This window comes from Condylostylus longicornis, unplaced genomic scaffold (assembly GCF_029603195.1).
Source record: "Condylostylus longicornis isolate FDR11 unplaced genomic scaffold, ASM2960319v2 ptg000081l, whole genome shotgun sequence".
Classification (NCBI taxonomy): domain Eukaryota; kingdom Metazoa; phylum Arthropoda; class Insecta; order Diptera; family Dolichopodidae; genus Condylostylus; species Condylostylus longicornis.
This window is the reverse complement of record NW_026578049.1, coordinates 4,964,739-4,987,812: the sequence shown is the minus strand read 5'-3', so window position 1 is coordinate 4,987,812 and position 23,074 is coordinate 4,964,739. Positions and strand designations below refer to the sequence as shown.

Here is a 23,074-nt window from a genome sequence, read left to right as displayed (position 1 = left end):
TTTTATGGGTAATTTAAATAGAGAAAACAATAATCTAATAAATCTGAATCGTTCTTTTATAGGTACAAAAATAAACATCTCTCTATAAGTTGAAGAATTTCCAAAAAAGAACTACTCTCTGAATGAAAGAAAATATCATTAAATATGTATATAACCATAGCTTTGCGGAAAGGGAAAAGAAGTATTCCTGCATAATAAGAAATTAATTATATTATTAATAATATAAAAATTACAGTTGGAAATATAGTCGCCTTATCGGAATTTAATACATAAACAGAATATTTATATAGTGTGGTAGCTTAATTATTATTATCTTTATTATAACCACAACATCTGTTACACGATAGTATGCCTAAAACTGAAGAAAAAAAATCTAAAAATACAATAACTATTATATTGTATTCATTGAAAAATTTGTATTTGAATTTTATAAAGCAGCAGATGAAACAATATTTTTGATATATTTCGTCATTTATGATAATATTTATCATTAAAGTATTTAAAATACGATCTTATAGTAAACAATTAAGTTGGAGATTTGTATAAAAATTTGAAATTATGATTGTTTTATCATAGGACTTAATTTCAGCGTTCTCGAAACGTTTCACTTACATCACGTTACACTGTGATACATTAATTATCTCCTGTTCGGTTTGGTTTCAATTTGTTGACAAATTTAGCACTTTTGAAGTAATTTTGTTGTGTTCTGAATAAGAGAAAGAATATCATTCACAGTACAGGGTATCATAATATTGAATATCTGAATCAGGATGAAATATTACTCTTTATTATTATTAATCACATTAAATAATTATCGTTAAATTGTTTAGCAGATTAAATTTTATTTTGAAAATTATTTTGGTCATGGCGAATTCCTAATTAATTCGAAGAAATTTTCAATATAATCATAGAGTATTAATGACCTGTAAAACAAGCAAATTTTTAGATATCTGGTCGTGAAAGGTTAATTTTATTCGTAATTAATAAGTTATTAAACTACTATATTTTATATAAAAAAAAAATTTTAATTAAATTTCACTAATATTTAATTACAGCCGTAAGGTATTTGTTTTCGCATATATAATACTACATAATGGACATTTTATGTTTCTTTTGTATCTTAATATTTAATAGACTTTAATTTATAGAATCTTTTTTTCTGAAGTAGGTATAAGAACTTTATACATACATTCCTGTTTTCAATTTAAACATATAATTTTTTCTTCTCTTCGTAAATAAATTATACAGAGGAACATTACGAACAAAGGGATTTTTCCTATTTTCTTCTTTTTAAAATTAAATTCTTTTCAATGCATTTTTAATAGATCGCTTTCAACAGAGAGAGAGATCCTTTGTTATAACCAATAATTTACTGCCTTAAGGTACTTAAAATTTGTAATTTTTTTTTTTTTAAATACTTCAGTCTTTTTTCACATGCATTTTATTAAAGAATATCCTTTTGTATTAGTGAAGTACACATTTTATGGTTATAAAGTTACGTAAAATAAATTGGTATACACACACAAAATAAAAATAAAATATGTAGATACACACTTGTTTGTAAGCATGTAAAATTTTACCTGAAAGGATAATACTTTTATTTTTTTTTGCATTTTTTATTCTTCTGGAGTATTTTATTGCCTTTATGTAATAAGACGATTTTCATCTTGCATTTTTTCATTCACATTGCATTCAATTTTTCTAAACGACTATCAATTATCCTTTTAAACGTACAGCATATATATTAATAATAAAAGCAATCAAACTTATAAAAAATTTATACTTTATATAATATTATATATCCACATATTATAGACCAGATAATTTCGAGAGTTAAATTAAGAGTGCAGCTTTAATAACTTATATATGGTAACATTTAATTATTGCATGTTGTATGGTGATTGGTAATTTCTAAAGTTTAATGAACTGCACAAAAGAGAATGGGTACATTGGAATAATTGAGGTACCCATTTAATTAATTTATAATTAGTGTATTGGCTGAGGGAATTGAGAACTTGTTTTTGTATGTATTATAGAAGATATTTTAGATGAAGAGTAGATGCAAAGAGTATATATGTGAGGAAATAATATGTAGTTGTCTGATTGATAATAAACTAGTTGGTATGGTAATTCCAATAAATTAAAATAAAGTTTCTTGTCTAATTTTATAAACTACAATATTTTGTAATATGAAAGTCGATGAGGGTCCTAATTCGGTATATTTCTTATCAATTTATCCCTATTCATTGCTGAATTCGTTATTCTGTATTGAGTTCAGATTAATCTCTTAATAAATCGTTTACATCACCTGAATATCATACTTGAAGTTCACAAGAAATATTTTATCATATTACTGTTATTAGTTATAACGTAAAAATACTGCAATCAACTCTCATTCAACTCAAAGAATTAACAATTCGTACGAATATCTATAGTATTTCTTAAAATTAATTTAATAAGGTCAGCATAATCCTTAAACTTTAAAGAGGAAAATGTTAAATTTGCTTGGAGTTTTAGCATTACAAATCATTTGCATATTTATACTCGAATATTACAAGTTGAATAACATGTTATGCGATATATGATTTTTTCCCCTCAATCCTTCGAATAGAATAACAAAACCTTTATCTTGTTTAAATTTACATAAGTGAAGTGTATTTGATATTATTGTAAATTGCATAAAGTTAGAAGGTGGATTATTCAAATTTCTATCAAAAATCTAATACATTGTTATACTATATCTTATGTACTTTATAATTATAATATTATCTATGTACAATCAGAGGAACGACTATGATTCCCATTCGAATTAGAATTTTCAAAAGAAAAACATAAAACCAATAGACAATATGAACAAATTTAATTATTTAATTTTGAATATTATGTAAATGCTAATATACAAAATTTGTATATTTAAATTTTTGCATATTCATATACAAACATACATACACAAATGTATCTGTATTTTAGATATATTCAAATAAACGTTTTATCCTTTCTTTTTTTCTTTTCTGAAATTCGTTTTATCTTTAAATTCATCATTTCATTTGATCTGTTAACTCCAGTCATGTATGTATATAAATACATATACTTACATATATAATGTGTATAAACAATTTTCATAGTAAAAATCAAAAGAAAAACCTCTTGGCATATTTTAAGTGTAACGACTGATGTCCCAATTTTTCTTTGGTATATTTTTTAGCATCTACATTCATTCAAAGTACATATATCATATCTTTCCTGAAATTCAGAATTTTAAGTATCGTAGAGAAATAAGAGATAAATTTTTTTTGAATTTTGAATTTTTTTTTTTTTTTGTTTTATAAACCATTTGACATGAATACAGATCTAGCAGAGAAGAGAAAAAAAAGAGAAAATGAAAATTCATACTATGCACGAATAATGAATCTTTCATATAATTTTTTCTCATATACACGTACATATAGGAATATTTACAATTGTACATATGTATATTACATAACACAAGTACATACTGTATGTCAAAAAACATAGGTACATAGTGAAATTGAAAAATAATGAAAAATTCCTTTTTCTCATTAGCAAAACTTTTTCACGCATTCATCCGTGAAATATGCAACATAAATTTCCGATTTATTTATTTTAATAATTGCATCTACAATATACGCTCTGATAAAGGTTCAAAATCTAATTTTTTTTTCATAAATAATTTTATTTTTATTTTAAATTTTTCTTAAATTTGTGAATTTTCAATAATTTTATGGAATTTTCTAGCAATAATTTGTTTCTTTTAAAATTATTTGATATTTATTTTCTTTACTAACTATACAAGTAGCTAAGTCAAATTAATTAATACAATCTTATTTGTAACATTTCTATTCAATATAGAGCTTGATTTTTAAGAACCGTTGCGTTTCCGATTAAAGTATAGATATTATGTGCTTAATTTTTTTCAAGGGTTTTCCGAATTTCTTCATTTGAAGAAATTATTGTTGTACGAGAAAATTTTCAAGTTTCACTTAAGAAAATACGCTTAATTCTAATAAAACTTCAAAATATACTTTTTATGAATCATAATTTTACAATCTTCTAAATTCTAGTATCTTTGTACGTTCACCTTAATAATATTATGCAGATCAGTTAAAATACTAGTCAAAATTAATTTATTATTAATAAAAAGGTTGAAATCACAATAAATAAATAAACTGGAAGAAAATATTCTGTGTTAGATTCAAAACTCTTCTACTTAAAAAAAACTACAAGGCTTTTAAAATTATTTCCCCTAAAATTATGCAAACTTGGAAATACACAATAATATTGTAATAAATTTATTGGATTATTATCTTATCAATGAATTTTGTTAAATATAATTGTGAAATAAAATTTTCAATAATTTTTCAATAAAGACTTTCACAAGTATGCTATAGGTACGTGTACAAAAAATGTCCTTGCATCTATTTCCAAAAAATTAAAGTTTAATTCACTGAACCAACCTCTGTATTTTAACTAAAAAACTAAATTTAAGTGACATACATACAAAAAATTAATGTATGTACCAGTGTATGTGAATGGAACAATAAAATTACAAAACAAACCATTTAACCAAATAAAGCTTTCCCAGGAGAAAGTTTTTTAAGTAAAGCAAAGCAAAAAAAGAAAAAAAAATTTTAAAAATTCTAGATTTTTTTTCTTTTTCCATACTTTTGTGTCTTCCATTTTCTTTTGTTATTTATGGTGCGTTTTATTTTCTTTGTTCCTTTTATATTTTTTTCTATATGTACGACATTATTTTTTTTTTTTGTATTTTTGTTGCCAGAATAACTTATTGTTCTAACGTAATTAAAAAGTTTTCAGAAGTTATGAAACAATATTAAGTTTATAGAGGTTTCCTATTGTACAATGTACATACATTTTAAACAACGGTAAATGTCATTCTTTTACAAATCAAATTCATATTATATAAATGAGAGAGAGAGAGAGATTGTAGAATTTCGCACACAAACAAAAAGAAAACTTAATAATAAAAAAATATTGGAAGGTAGGATGGAGGGGGGAGATAAGATTTTTGTTTTTAATTTTACTTTTAGGTTACTAGTGAATTTCATATTTTTATTGCTTTTCCTTTTGTTCTACTTCATTTTTGTTTTTTGAATTGTTCGCTTCATCTCTGGTCTTTTTGGTTATTTTTTTGAAAAATATTTTTATACAATTAAAAATTATCTCATATTAAGTAAACGGTTATAATGTTGGTAGATACGTTCATTAGAATAATACAATTAAGGTTTTTTTTTATTTATTTGTACCAGGAAAAATGAACACCCATATTATAATAATAATATGTTATAATAATAATAATAGAATATGGTACAAAAATTTTATTATTTGATTTTTAGAGCAAATTTTGCCCTAAAATAAATGAAAAAAATTGTAGAAGAAATGTAATTATTGTTTTTGGTTAAGTTAATTATTACATAGTTATTAAAATAAGAATAGGTATAATTGACCGTGTCAACTCTGTGAAATCGGTGCGAATAAAAGATTCAATGTGCTGTGTGCTACACTGTTCCATATATCTGTCACACTGTTTCATACGTAATCCTGATTTTTCATTCGTCTACCAAAAATTTCGGAATTTTAATATAATTTCAATATAGTCTCCATAATATACGACCAAATGATTTTCGAAATTGTATGGCAACTAAGACAAGAAGTCAAGGTATTTAAACGATTTTTGTTATACATCAATAGCTTCGATAATATATTCAGTAGCCTTTAAAATTGCATGGCAGCTACCCGAACCACTGTCTGCATGATATCCAAATTAAATAGGATTCCGGTATTTACTATTATAAATCATTTGCAAAAATTTGATGAGATTAGCTTATTTAGTTTTTGAATTATCACTGGAATGGGCCGAGCGACAGAAGACAAACAGACATGGTTAAGTCGACCTAGAATTCGACGCTGATCAAAAACATACCAATATGCCTATATCTCAGATAATTTTTGATTAATAAATCCATTCGTAAATAATTGAAAATTGAGAAAAATCAGAATATTCGAAAATAATTTAAAATCAGCTCTATTCTAAGTTGTAAATATCTGCATTTAATTAAATTATACAAATAAATGTATATTAAATTATACAAATTAACAAATACGTCTTAATAAAAAAAAATGTCATCAGTTTCTAAATAATATGGATAATTTCATCGCTACATAATTAAAACCAACCTCTATTCAATCTATATCACCTATAAGATCGACGTATTCATTAATTTCTAAAAATATTATACATAAATGTAAAATCTAATCAATTACAAGTAAAAATGTCAATTAAATTTTATAAAAAAATTTAAGAAAATTTATAACTTCTCTAACTTTATATGAGTCTATTATATTTACATTTCACCCATATATGTATGTAATATGTACATTGTACACGCTTCTTAATTCAAGGTTGAATTAACAATTTTTTATTTTTTTGTCTACATTTTTGAATAATGTCTAAAAAAATATTTTATAAATGTTTATATGTAAGTACATAAAAATTTTTTTCTTCTAAAATAATTAATGACGAAAATTTTTTTTTTACTAATGTATTTTTTTTTTTTTCCTTCCAAAGAAACATCAAAGATTATTAAGCCTCTTTATCAAAAATATCTCCTTCCGAAAAAAAAATATGAGCAAAAAAAAAAATATTTTCAAAATTTTCAAAGTTTATTATTTTACCCTGAGAGAATAGACAATCATTTTTCTCATCAAATCATTGAAAACAACGAACAGAAAAAAAAATTTTGTATTTTATTATAAAAATTGAAGAAAAAAAAACAAGAGCCTTGAATCGTAATTTCTCGAATATACGCAACAAACCATACCAAAATAACATCCTTGAATCAACATTATTTTTGTTTTTCTTCTTTTATTATTTATTTTTCCACAAATGACATTTTACACGTACATTTAATATGTAAACCTACCTGCAACAAGGATATCTCGTTAAAAAGAAAGAAAAAAAAAAAAACAAAGCAAAAGAAAATAATCAACTCTTATATTGTCGTTATTTACACAGAACAAAAAAAAAATTTCCATGTACGTATAAATATAATACATGTATGTATATATATATATACAAATTATTTTTCTTCAAAGGAAATTAAAGCATATTGTTTGTAGACACAAAGGATAATAACACACATGTGTACACTTTTATAATATAGGCATATACTTTTCATATATACATAATAGGTTATCGAATAAAAACAAAAAAAAATAAGAAAAACAATAAAAAAAAATATATATTATGAATAAAAGGTGTAATCCGAGTTAATGGAATTGTAATAAATCTCGAGACATCATCTTTAAACAGCAATGTAAATTTTGTTTTTTACATTAATTGTGATTACGATCGTATATAAAAATTGATGCGAACACACGTTCCATAATAATATTAAATGCACACATACATTAGTACAATAGATGAACTTTTGATTCTGAAATACCTACATACGAGTACGAGTATTACATACACATACATGTTATAAAATTATAATATATCAGCAGATGATTTTTTATTGATATAAAGCTTAAAACATTGGAAATTAATATTATAAAGAGAAACAACAATAATTTGAAAATGAATAAAAAATTGTACGTTCATACAATAATTGTTATGATAGCAAATGTGTGTAAATAATCCTTTTTTGTCCTTTCTTTTTTTTTTTTTGTTATTTTTAAATTCTCCCCCATTTAATTTCCTTTTGAAAAAATTTATTCATTTTCGTATTTATTTATCTGTTTTTAATAAATGTGTTTTGTATATACCTACCATATAATACAAGCATCTTGAACATGCGATATGTAATTAAAATTGTTTACGTGCAATTTATTTACGAGCCCATTTTTTCTTTACACATGAGAATTTTTTTTTTGTAAATTGAATTTCGCAATCATACAGAACAAATTATTTATTACAAAAACGAAAACTGTATAACATTTCAAATTAAACTACTATGAATTCTCAAAATTCTTTAATTCCATTTCAAATAAGTTGAAAAACGGTGCATATTTTCTAAATTTTTCTGAAATATTTATTGGGATTTATTGCGTTCTAAGCATCTTAACAACAGTTTCTCCAAATTCTATATAAAACAGTAGTATATTTTACTGCCATGATAATGACAATCCCATGCATATAAATTAATTTTCTTTTCTGACATTTTAAAAATTTCTTATTTCTTGATTATTTTGGGAGACAAGACTCTCATTCATTCGCATATACACCATTATATTTTATGTGGTTTTGATGAAACACATATAATGAGGTATAGATCTACAGATATACTATATTCAATAATAATGTTTTAGACAGTTCAGTTTAACTATTTTTGTCTCTTCATCCATAATTTTATATGCAATTATGGACATACACATACACTTTTATACCTACATTATGTATAATTTCACAGTTATGCCCACTATTATTATCAACATTTTTCTTTATGTGTTATAATAAATTTTCTTTTCCTTCTTCATGGATCTTCATAATCAGAAAATTTCCTATTCATTTTGTCTATCCATTATACATTCATTTTATTTAATGTATAGTTATCCTTTTTTCCACTAACATACATCACATTGATCAGCAAAATATTTAAAATGATATTATTTCTTTATGTTTGTATTCTTGTACGGCCAAATGTTTAAGATTTACGCAATGATATTACTTTTTTTGTCACATTCTGTCTCTTGAAATGAAGGCGAGTATAAATAATGTGTATAATTGTAAGAACGTTTGAAGGGCAGAAGCTAGAATAAAACTAAAAAAAAAACTAAAGAAAACAAAAACGCAATAAAAAAATGATAAAGGATCGCTTTATTTGCACTTCGTTACATTCTAGATATATAAAAGAAAAAATTTTCATTATTTTTTATTCAAATATCAATAGTTTCTTATTTTTCTCTTCTTTAGGTCTGTAATGTTTATATCTCATATCAAATGATAGAGGAAAAACTATAGGAAAAAGAATGAGGCAAATAATTTTCTACTATACTGCGTATAAATGGTCTTAAATTTTTAGTCATAGTCTTATTTAATAGTAGTGGCAAAAGAATAATGCAAACCATCATTGCCACTATTTAAATAAAATAAAATTAATTAAATTCACCGTCATTGTTAAATAAAATATTCATTCGGTTCCGTAATGAATTAGAATATAACAAAATCTAACAAAAGATTCAATTAACAAATGATTTTTAAAAAATTTATAGTATTTGTTTTTAGTTTCTTATAGAACAAAATTCAATTAAAAATTATTCAAGCAGATTACCACGTGCTAGAATCCTAAATTCCTGAATTCTTTCTTATTCTCATAAGTATAATAATCGGAACTGCCTTGAATCTTAAGTTTCGTTAAAAATAATATGATATTCTATTTAAATCAAAATTTTAACATCATATATAGATTTAAAAAATTTCAGAATATTTAGAGTGAAATTTCTTTAATAGAATTTTGCAACGAGCCAATCCATTTCATATAGTAATATCGAACAATTTCGGCTCTCAATAAAGATATTTTCCAAATTCTCACACAGGATAAGGTTTATTTCCTAAAAGAATAAAAGCATTGCCAATTCTATTGCATATAATAACAATTTTATTCATAGACGAAAATATTACAAAAGCTAAAGAGAAATTTTAAATATTCGAGCTGAATATTTCCAAATATTTTATATGGGTATTAAAGGTACACCTACAAAATTTATTCACATTTTCCAAAATTTTCTATTGTACACAAAAATATTTCTTTTTTTTATTTTTTATTTAAACAAAAAATATAATAATATTTTTGAATTTAATGAGAAAATTTTATATTTGAATTTATTTTAGCATAAAAATATTCAACCACAATTTTTTGGTAAAACTTAAAAAAAAAAAGAGAAAAAATAGAAAAAACCAGAAAATTTTTTATTTGCATAAAAACTTTATAAAAAATAAAACCAACAAGTAAAATTTTTAATTGGGCAAAATTTAAATGAAAAAAATTTTTAAAATTTTAAATTTTTTTTTAATATACAATTTTTCTTTATTTGCTCTCGTTGCAAAAAGAATATGATTTCAATATTCTTGGAACAAGAATTAAATGCATACACAATGACAGATTGTCTTAACGACATGTTAGATAGACAAGCAAAACATGTAATATGCAAATAAATAAATTTGGAATTTTTCAAATTTCTCAATTTTTAATTTAATGTTATATAAGCTTTAACTTAAGTGGTAGTTGAGCTAAATTCTGTATATTTTTATAATACACTTCAAGATTCCATGATTTTAAGTATTATGCATTATTCCTCACTCATATTCTTTAATTTAGTCGGCAAATATTACCGTCTGTATATTTTCTGTTATTAATGTTTGTATAAGTAAAAAATATCACAAGAATGACTTGTAAGTCGGAAAGAACAGCCCATATTATGCTTCAAATATTGCAGGCTAACTTTCTGAGAAATTCAATAAAATTTCGAATTCTCTTTAACGAACACATTATACATTTGTTTAATAGTGTCTAAAATATTTTTGTTTAAATTTATAATACAAAAATGAAATGAATATAATGGACTCGTCCAAATAGTTAACAAGCTTTTTTATCAGACATTTGAAATTGAATACAACTTATACGAGTACATACGTTGCATCGTCTCGAAATCATACAATATTAACTGAAGTAATAACATTAAACGTAAAAATTTTTTTGAAATTATTGTGGCAATTTGCCTGTCATTTTAATCGGACCTTATCTTTAAATTCAAAATTAATAAGTACACAAAGCATTGTAATGATCTTCATTTAAAATAATTATAACTCTATTAAACAGAATATTACTTAATATTTTTATATTTTAATATTTTTATATTTTTCATTAAATTTTTAAAAGTGTAAATATAAAATGTAATTTATTTTTTTATTACACAACTTACTTTACACACCCAATTCAATATTATATTTAGGTCAAAAGAATATTTTTCTTTAATATTTCTAAATTTTATGGTGTTTATTATTTAGCGCAGAACAATATTATTCTTAAATTTAATCACGTTAAAAGAAAATACCGTGAAAATTTTATATAGAAAAATTTTACCTTCATTTTTAATGTGTACTAAATGATTTTTATTAAGTATATGTGTAAGTCTGCACATATATAAAAAATTATAAACTTAAAATATACAAAAATAATTATTATTAATGTAATTAGTGGTCTGTGGAAAATTTTAGAATATTTTCTACTAAAACGAAAAAAAAAAATATTAGGTTAATTAAAAATCATAGGAAATTTTTAATAATGAAAATATTTTAAGAAGACGTGTAATTGTAAAGTAACTCTGATCTATATCAGAAATAATTATTGATTTTTTTCTTAATTTTATTCCAGACCGAAGAAAAACTGTTTTAAATCTGTGATTGTGAATAAGTTCGTCAGCCAAAAATTTTTAAATTGTGTATTGTTTTTTAAAAATATTAATTAAACTATTTTAATTATTACACCACAAAATGTACTGATGTGCAGAACAATAATTGAATTTGGAAAACGTACAAACCTTGAAAAATTTTGGTCATAAAATGAAGCTCTTGATATAAAAATGAATTAAAAATAATAGTTAAAGTTTCTTACCATTATGAACTGTTCCCATTATGAACTCTTCCCATTCATTTGAATTATGCTTGTAAATTTCTAGCATAAAATTTAGAATTCAGATTATATTAAAAGTGATTTTGTTAAAAATTCTATTTCGGGGAAAACTTTCCAAAATGAAAATTTTGATGGTTATTAATAATCTGTAAAACTGAATAGCAATTTAGGTAATCAGTAAATTTGTTAAAAACACTACTATTGTGTTTTCGCTTAAACATGATACCGCAAAGTAGTAATACCAATTATTGAGAGTTAATCATTTATCACAGAGAGTATAATGCTTTCAACATTATTATTAAATACTTCCATGAGATAGAGAAACAGCTCAATTTTAAAGCATATTCTTACTAATTTTCAAGCTAGTCTTGTGACTGAAGAATGCTGAATAATTTTATTTCATTATAATCGAAAACCAATTTTCTTATTAGATCATATTAATATTAATTATTAAGGACATTATAAACGTTCCATTTGTTTCTCGATCATTTTAAACTTTTAAATATTCTTTAATGCTACTTTACTCTTTCTACTTTCTAAATATTTTTTTATTCTCTTTATATTTTTTAAAATTTTTTTTATAGTACCTCTTTGAAACATTTTTCCTTTTTTTCTTCTGTCTTTCCACAAATATATAATACATAAAATGAAAACAAATAATTTTATTTAAGTCATAACCATAAATATTACTTTGGTTCAATTTTCTTGCTTTTATTCCAATTCCCTTTATCTTCATTTTCTCTGACATCCTTTTAAGAGTTTGTGGTTTAAGAAAAACAAAATCGTTTATTATTATAATGTGTATAAATTGTATACGAATAAGAGAAAAAAAAAATTCTTATATCCTATTTATATAAAAATTTGTGGTATGAAAATGATCCTTGACAAGGCTAACGAGAAAAGAATAAACAAAAAAAAAAAAAAAAAAATTCAAAGTGAAAATTAGGAAGAATGAAACCAATGAAAAGGGGTTCCTGAATCGCATTTTGTCAACTCTAAGGATAAATAAAATAAAAAAATTTAGTTTTTGCCCTGAATTTTAGTTAATATTAATTTTCAAGTCTACAATAGAATTTTTGATTGGAATGATTACAAAAGTGTTAAAAATGTCTTTGTCTCTTACCCAACTTCCATATTTGGAAAATATTTAGCTTCGAATAATAAGATCTCCTAAGAAGATATATACGATGTGTTATTTTATTTTACAAATGCCAATTACCCATGCCAATTTACTGAAATATAGTGAATCTGCTTTAGAAATTTTCGTGTTTTTCTTTATTCTGCAATACAATTCCTACATATGAAACGTAAATTCAAAATTTTAAATAACTTTAAAAAATTCATTTTGAACTTTTCAATTTTTATTCTCTTTTTTTGTCTTTTTTTTTTTTGGATTCTGTATACTTCATAGAGTTACGAAATGAAAAATAAAATTTGTATAACCCTTAAGACTGACTCATTTAATATGGTACATGCGATGCGAATTATATAAATAAAAAAAAAAACGGAGGATAAGCTATACATGAGATTTCCTTTATTTTTCTATTTATTTTCCCTCTGCTTATATTTTTTTTTGCTTTTTCTCCTCTTACATAAAAATTTCGTTTTAAGCCTTTATTTATGCAATAGAATATTATAAAGAAAATTTGTTTTCTCCTCTTTTCTTTTCTTTTATTTTATTTTTACTGTACAACATCAACATAATTTTCAATATCTAAATGTTTATATCTATGTAATTTTTATGTTAAAAAGTCTCGTTTCCTTCTTCTACTACTAAAAACAGTGTTATCATCAACAATTCTACTTCTTTTTTTTATGGCAAGTGAACAAAAGAGAATAAAGCTAAATCGAGAAAAAAAAAGACTCGCAATTCCATCCACTCCATTAAGTTATAAGCCCACAAACTGTTGTACTCATTGAATTTTATAGTGTACAAAAACAAAAAAATAATAATAGGAGCAGAAAAAATATAAAAACTGAGAATGTCAGGAACAAATACAAAATATTACTATGAGAAGAACAGAAATGTAAAGAAAAATCCAAGAATCATTTTGTGGCCTCATATTGTAAAATCTTGAAACGCCATTAAAGTCTACATAGATGAAAATCCTACTCGTACCATTTTATTTCATTTTCGTTTCTCTTTTCTACTTTCTTAAAACAAAATTCTATTTTCGCGCTGTTTCAGTTTTTTACAGCTTAAATTTATTTTAATCAACTTTAGTACTAAGATATTCATATTTTAATAAAAAAAAAACAAAAAAAGAGAATGGCGGCAGATTTTTAGGCGTATTCCTACCTACCACTTATGTTATTTTAGATTTTATATTATGATGCGATATGATAATAAAAATATTTTTTTACGTTGAATATCGTGGAATAGAGAAAATAGCAATACTTTTTTTTACAGCATGACTTATTTTGGAAACAGACTGCAGTATTGCTATTTTTTGTTACATGAAAATATGTAAATAAATTAATAATTTATTCTAAATTTTTGGAGGAAATCTAAAATTTATTTGAAATTTTCATAATGAGGTCTCAAAAATGTTGGGTATAATTGGAAACTACAGTCAAAATGTCAAAACTTAAGAGTCTGCAACTCATATTTCAAACCTTCTAATCAAAATGTTTAGCATTTCAAGGTAAATAGAAGATTATGATATGTGAAAGTACAAAAGAATCTTCTAACAACATTTCGTATTTACAATTTGTACAATATTTCTCTAAAAATGTATAAGAGTCTCAGTTAATGCTTTTCTTTTTATTTTCTGTTCATAAAGTAATTTAGAATACAATAGTTGTGATAATTGAAAATCCACTCCGTTCATAAAATTATGCAATTTAATACTTGTCATACAACCTGGTAGTATTGGTGTTAATATAACTCTAAAATTTTGAGTATAACATTCATAATATCCTATGTAATCACCAGCTGCGTTATATTAACTAAATAAAAATATGTTATGTAAAACTACAATTTGAAAATACACCTTATTTTCTTATTTTACCCACTTACTTAAAAATAGGAATGTGTAAATAAGAAAATTCATATTTTCAAAAAATTATTTTTATAAAAATACATACATAATACAATTTTAAGCACATGACGTACGTATGTACAATATTTTTTAAAATAATCTAAATATTCATGTAACCATAAACATTTTTACTCTTAAAAATATTAAAGTCGGAAGTAAAATTTCTTCTAATAATATGGGTGGCATAAGTTGCACAAAACGGAAATAATAGTACTGTAAAAGAAAATATAAAAATGTAAAAAATGTACTTAAAATGTATGTGTGTTAGCACAAAAGAAAGTTTTTTTAAGGAAATTATGAAAAAATTCAAGTTTGTATAGTAAGAATATTTTTAATGGTAAAAATGTTTAACTCTTCCTTTACCTCTTTTAATTTACAAAATTATTCGGCTTCACGGATCTAAATTTAAAATAACAAAGAGAATTTGTAAACAAAGAGAATTCGATAAATTATAGATCAATGGTCATATCTGTTTGTTCGGTAGTTTGACTTAAAAATGTATTTCCTGAGTGCCACGCTTTCCTGGAACCCAGAATTTCATATTAAGTAATCGCAAATATTCCTTTGTATAAGATAAGATACAAATACTTTGTACCTTGCTTAACAAGAACACGCATTCCTTCAAGTAAACTTCAAGTAAAGTGTTTTTTACCCTTATATCTTACAAACATTAGTAATTCAAATATAATGTACCGATGATAGTTCTCTGAATAATCTTCGATTACAGTCTATTCTTCGATAATTTTTGATAGCTTTTCCGATTTAATACCTGTTCCCACGTAATATTTGGTGTAAAAATTGTATTTCTCTTGTTTGAAATGATTAATTTTTTTCAAGTGGCCTCCTTAAATACTTGTCCCATCCAAACAGCTGCTGTTTTAGTTTTGTAAGTGTGCCAGTTCTGATTAAGAATTTGATTTTTTTCAGCTATTATTATGATATCAACGTCATTTATTCGTACAATCTATGCCAATAAATCACCGACAGTTTTAATTCTATAAAAGTTGCGTTTTCAGGACCAGAAATGCTTAAAATTATTTACTCCAACCATTGTTTGTTATTTAATTATTACTTGACCCAAACTCAAATGCATTCATAATATTTGAACATGTACAAAATCGTATAACATCTGTTCTTTTTTGAGTTCTGCAGTTCATTAATTCGATTCTAATTTTCCTAGAATTAAAATGTTTTTGCCGTCTTTCAAACTACCTCAAGCAATTTAAATCGTATTATTAAATTCACAACACTAAATCACAAGGACTTGTTTGATTTAAAATTTTTTATTTATAATCTTATTTTATTTACTATAGATTATTGTCACAGTAATAATTATTTTTTTTAAATTCATATTTTAGGTACCTATGGAAGAAATATCGCCGTGATGATGATCCCGATGAAGAAGGAGGTTTAGTTGGTGATACAAGTATTGATCCAATGTCAGCTAAAACTGGAGCTTTATCACAAGATGAGGTATGTAAAAAAAATTTTTTTTGTTTTTTTTTTCTTTAATTATTTTGTATTATTTTTTTTTATATAAATTCATTTTCTTTCAATTTTTAAATATTATGATATTTGCTGGAAAATTACTCTTAATCAAAAGAAAATTTTTCCTTTTTTGAGCAATAAGAAAATTAAAAAAAAAATTTTTTTTTTACAATTTATTTGTATTGAATTCTTGATTTGCTGGTGTGATGTAATAAATGTTTCTATAAATATATTATACGTTTAACTATAATCAAAAAATATTATTCATTATCAAAAAAAAAAAAAGCCTATATTATCTTTTTTTTTAAAAAAAAAAACTTTTAAATGTTAGCACTTTCACATTAAATCAATTGGATATTAAAAACGCATATAAATTATACAAAAATAAATATTATAGTCCTTTATTTAATTTTTTTTTTTCAGTGTATTATAAACGTTTACAGAAATTTGTTCTCTTAACACACCACAATAATTATTAATAAAAGCATGAGAAAATTTTAATGACGCCTGAATTTATGCAACCTATACAAAAATTTTTTTGAATTTATAAAGCTTATGTAGGCATAATTATTATGAAAAAATTTAAAATGTTTAATTAACATTTCATGCCCCAGCCCAATTTTTGAACAATTTCCAATTTATCAAAAAAAATTTCAAGCACATATCCATTCATTTTTTACAGTAAAGGGGCGCAATAAAATTATGTCACATCTAAATGCTTTTTTATATTTTTTCAAACCATGCTTATAATAGCACATATTTTCATCATAGTATATTCAAAAAATATATCATGTCAAATTGTCAAAGTGTGAATAAAGATTTTTATTTTTCTTAAAATTTCAATTCACGTCGATTGAAAGCAATCCAGCCGATTTCTCAGCTTTAATCATCGCATTCGAATTTCAGTCGTAATCTCAGACAGAATTCAAATTCCGCCTTCTAATATAGATCTATAATTTAACCTTATTATAAAACTAAACATTTTTCAGTCAAAAAATAAAGTGGTAAATGTTCCCTTACACCTACTCTAAAACTAACAAGTTTGAATCTTATATTTTATATATATATGTAATTGTTCACACTTTATTCAGCAATTGAATTTACATTTAACGATTTTTATGTGGTGTTGGTGTGCAATTTTAATTTAAGAATTTATGTATTGTATGTGAAATTCAGCAAAATATTTTTATCTATCACTGTATATTCTTACTTTTATTTTAATTGTAAACTTATTTCTCCCTATAAAACGGAATTGCTAATAGGTTTATTAGATGAATTGTACATACAAATTAGAATAAATTAAATGTTAATGAATATATTAAAATAAAATGTAATTTATTGTTTCACACAAATGTTAATTTTCTTTAGATTTGCAATCTAATTTCTATTACGATAATTTCAAAATTTCGTAATACACTTATATGTATGTGGTGTTAAAATTTTCGACACATATTTTTAAACATTAAAATTCTAAATATGGACCTATTAATACAATCGAATTGTCTGTTAAAAGTATTTACAATTATTTGCTTAAAACTGAAAAATTTTAGTTACACATTATCTTGTATTTCTTGTATTATACTTATTTTTAAGACCTTAGTGTTAATGTATTAATATAAGTGTTCTTCATTGTTCTATTTTCTTACTTTCCAAAATATCGCTTTGAAATTTAAAATTTCTGAAGTTTTAACGAACTAAATTGTTTCCTTTCCTCACAAATTAAATTATTTCCTCTAGAACTACAGGCCTTTGGTTCTTTACTTAAAATTTTTACTATTAAATGATTTTAAATTTTACTTAGATCTAGTATAAGCAGGATGATATTAATTAACTAAGCATTAATTTTTTAATATAGTTATATTATTATTTCCGATATTAACAAAGTAATATAGAAACTCCGTTCTTAGCCAATATCCTTTTATACTATACTGAGAAACGATTGGGTTTTGTAGTGTTATTTAAAGTTTTAAATTTTACTTTAAGTATTTCTTAAATTTCACTATAAGTATTCACTTTAAGTATTTGAAATGTGTGTTTTGCTTATTTTACTTTTAGAAGATGAGTCTAAGTAGCTTTTCCAAAAATTAGTCCTTTTTATTTTAAATCTCTTCCACTTAGTTTCCTGTAATTTTTAAGGACAAGAGTAAAGACTATACAGCCTGCCTACGCCCATGTACAATAGAATGGAAGCTGCCACCTAATACTTTTTATCTCTAATACTCTCCCAGCTCATTAGGTTCTCTATAGCGCAGAAGTTATTAAAGATTTAAGATAAGATTTCAAGGTGAATAGATAGAAATTGTAGACACACGCAACAAAATTTCATTTCATTTTATCACATCCAGTCAGATCCATGACACCTTCCCTGCCACCAAAAAATAGAGACGTTTTCAGGATCCAGGGAATATTTTTAATCCTTTTTTACGAAACTTTACTTTTGTAGATGAAGATTGATCCTTCGGACATTATAGAAGTAACAATTTTTCAAACTGAAAATAATGTTTTAAAGAAAAATTGCTTCAGTTTTTAATTATTGAATGTAGAGTAGCAAATTTAATACATAAATCCAAAAAATCCCTTAAATCTCAAAATAACACTCACGTTATATATACATTTTCTTCGTAGAATACATATCTACATTTTTCAATTCAATTTTCCTATGACAAATTTAAGTAAAAGTTTTATATTAAATATAAAAGTGATATCATTTTTTATATCACCGACTTCCGATTATAAAAACAACGCTACATTTTACGAATTCAATTTAATAATATTAATAATTTGTATATTAATTTTATTTTATTCGTATATAATAATCATTAACACATTAAACTTTAATATGAATGAGGAAAAAAAAAACTAAATATGAAAGCATTAAAAGAATTTACCCCGCCTTTTCTCTCGATATGGCACGTGATATTACTGAACAATGTAAAGAATTATAATTTTTTTTATATCACCAAGTATAGCAATGCCATATAGTGGTTTTCGGTATTCGTATAATATATTGGCGATCCTAGTTTTTCCAAAATAACAACAAATTTAATGCGATATTATTCATGGGTAAATAAATATGAGAGAAAATAAAAATTATTTTTCCCTAGAACTAATTAAAATGAATTGATAATTCAATATCCTGTGAACACGCAATGTTAATATTTATTTAAAATGTCTACCGTCTACAATTGTCCTTCGAATATTTGAATCGAATAAAAGTGATGAAATAATCGTTAATTTCTAAGAAAATACTAATAATAATAAAAATAATAATTTTTTCCCTAATATTAAACAAATATTAATTAATTTTATGAGTATGTGTATTCGTTAGTAAGCTTATATAACAATATAATAGCTATATGTAATGTTCAACTTGTTTAGATGTGTAATGCATTATACAATCATGAATATATTTTTAAAATAGTCACTGATATTTCAATATTTTGAAAATAATAATGCAAAATTTAGTGTCGTTCTCGAAAGGCCATGGTGGAATAGTACTATCCTGTAAAATATTGTGTTTGTCAGAAATATTGTGAGGTACTTTTTAGGTAGAAAATATTTCTTTACAAATATTCAAAAGTTATGTAAATTTTCGAAAATATAGCCTTTGCTTTGAGGTCTGCATTAAATCTGAAAAGCGTTTCTGTATTGTTTTGGATCTCCAAATAATAATTATAATCACAATAAAAATGATACATTTACTTCAAACTAAATTTTTCAAATTAAAGATAGAAATTTATAAGTTGCTTTTCTGCCAACCGTTCCGCTTTCACGGCAGTCCGAAAATATGTATCGCAAAATTTTGGAAGTATGCAAATTGCAGCCTTAAATTCTGAAAATCTTCCCTATAATTAGGTTTTTAAAAAACCTATAAACTATATACTTCTTTTTAGGAATATTACCAAAGGAATAAAGAAAGCTTCTTCATTACAATCTTCAAACAAACTCCATAAAAATGTAAAATGCTTCAAGTCAGGATTCTTGAATTCCATGCGATTTTTTCGATATTAACAAAGTAATTTTTTTAAAGTTGTTTCAATTTATCTTATATCGTTGGTTATCTAATACTGCCATCTTTTTTTTCTGATGTACAATCCCGTAAAATAAGGTATCATATTTACACAGGAAATTACGTTAAAAATCAATTTGCACTATCTATTCGATTACACTATTTATTAACTATATTGCGTTTTTACTCTCGTTAGTGAAATTTTTAAAGAATTTCTTTACACGTGCTCTAGCCTATCAATTTCGTTATTATTATTAATAATATGAAAATTATTTTTCATAAATAAAAGCAATATTTGAAATCGTACCTTTTAAACTATTTGATCTTTTTAAATTAAACTCAATTTATGAATCATTGGTAAACAGGTGAAACTATAACAGATACAACATGTAAAATTTCTTTTCATATTCCTTCATGTAAAATTTCTGATACGCACGAAATATGCCTTTATACAATATCCAATCACTTTCTTTTTTCAATGAAAAATCATAAGATTTTCCGTTAGAGATTTTAAACACAATATGTTTATTAAGGAAACACATATACATAAGAATACCTTATAATACAAATAGATTTAATTCAGTGAAAGACAGTGAGAAAAAAAAACAACAAAAGCAACAAGAAAAGAAATTGAAGTGAACTGAATTTACCAGTTTTTCTTCTTTAAAATTAAATTTTGCGCTTTTCCCTTTTCAACTAAGGCCAAAAAAAAAAAAAATACAAAACCACTAACACTATATACAACGATTAGATAAGCCCATAGTCATTATACCATAAGATGCACTAAGAGGTTTGCTTTCACACTTTTTTCCTATTATCATGTTAAAAAATTTATTTTTTTTTGTTTTTTTTTTTAACACGCCTAAACATCAGACTTTATTATTTATACCTTACATAAGAGTACATATGTATTGAATTTAAAGGAAAAATGTATTGGTTAAAGGAAACAAGAACATAAAATGAAAAAACAAGAAACAAAACAAAAAAAAAGAACAACACTGTTACATGGAAAAGGTTTAAAAGACTCCTTCCACCTTCTACAAATATACATACCTACATACATTATAACGTTAACACCATTTTAAATTTTATCATAAAATGGGTATATTCTTATGCACTGGTATATTTCACATATTTTTAAATTGAAGTTATGATTATTTTGCTGCTTAGTTTTTCGAATGTTCAACTCGCTTGTCATTCTTGCATGGAGGGAGAGGATGAATTCCGGACAATATTTCAATTTTGTATTAGTATTTCACTACAACATTAGTCGAGAATACAATTTATTAGTTCGGAACTGAAACTGTATTTTAAGTTTGGATCCTTCCATTGGATCGTGACCTTAAACGTAGTCGTAGCCTATTTAATAATTAAAATTAAATTACATTTTATTTGAATCGGATTTGCGTCTAAATTGTGGCGTTTTTTTAGATATCCTTTTAATTAATGTAATATTAAACAAAATTACAAATATACCGACGGACCGACAGACCACCAAACCGACGGGTTGCTAAAAATAGTTTATTTACACACTTCCCTGGAAAAGTGCGTTCCCATCGAAAACTCGATATCCAAAATTTGTTACCATCACATAACCTACCTATTGTATACACAATACTGTCGGTAAAAAACACATAATTTCAAAGAAAAGAAGTGTGTTTTATAAAAATATATAAAGCTGTAGGGGGAATCGTCTGTATATGATTATAATTTTCTGCCTTATCTTTTTCATATTATCACTTCAACTATAATGTCTACAAATTTTTTCTATATGATACCCAAATGAAGTCTATATTATAGTTAATGTACTGTGAGTTATATTATATTTGCAAATGAATTCCAATCTATATATATGTATGTATTAGGTTATATATACATAACACATTATCAACATGCATTAATATTCTATTCATATTAACTTAGCAGTATTATAAGAAATTCATTACTATAACACTCAATCCACTCAATGTCATCACTTTAACATCGTATATATATTCATATACAAGATATTTTCTTTATGTAAATTTATATTGGTATACCAAAACGATTAGAACCGTATATTGAAGTGAAAAATCGAAAAAATGAGAAAAAGAACAATATGATTTTTTTACATGGAAAATGATTATTATGCATACATGACTATTTTAGAGGAAACAAAAAATGTACAAATTTTAGTGATGTTATCACAATTCACAAGGTATACGGTTAAACTAAAAAAAACAACATGACAAGTTTTTTCTAAAATGTTTAAAATTTAGTTGAGTCTGTGTAAATAATTGGAGCGAAAAAAGAATTAATCACATACCCTTATAATTGGGTTTTTGTAATTAATTGATAAAATGCACAAAAATATGAGTAACTACACATAAAAATGTAGATGTCGCGATAAATGTGAACAATTTTGCACAAATGAAAAACTAAACTCGAGTAAAACAGATCTATGGAAGACGTATTGGATGGTTTATTTTGATGGCGTCCTAAGCCCATTTTCAATTTGTTGAATAGGAATATAAGTATATTAAAAAGTAAATAACCAGTTAAGTGAAATTTTTGGTTACTTTAAACCCAAACAGCATAATATTCAATTTTTTATTTGAAATGAACTTAGGTCACTTTCAAAATGAACCATCCGTATGAAAATTCCATTTCATTTCTTGGGCTAATTTTCCACTAAAACGTTTGGAATCCTCTTTGTTTTTGTAAATTTCCAATGGAATAGTTAGATTTCGCATAGAAAAATTGAAATTTTTTTGGATAGAGACATGGAAATACTTTGATTTCAACAAAAACAAATATTTTCTTTTTCAAACATAATTCAGTCTGCTTTAAAGACAAATTGAAAATATGATTTTGTAGGATATTCC

At 24.2% G+C, this 23,074-nt stretch overlaps 1 protein-coding gene across 3 annotated transcripts in view; it reads left to right on the top strand.

The window, feature by feature from the left end:
• LOC129613266 (serine-rich adhesin for platelets) overlaps positions 1 to 23,074 on the top strand; it is a 93,178-nt gene that overhangs the window by 51,344 nt on the left and 18,760 nt on the right. For all 3 annotated transcript variants that reach the window (XM_055527253.1, XM_055527254.1, XM_055527251.1), the window contains exon 5: positions 16,072 to 16,186. In XM_055527253.1, the coding sequence (XP_055383228.1) occupies positions 16,072 to 16,186 (115 nt within the window). The remainder of the gene's footprint in view (positions 1 to 16,071; positions 16,187 to 23,074) is intronic.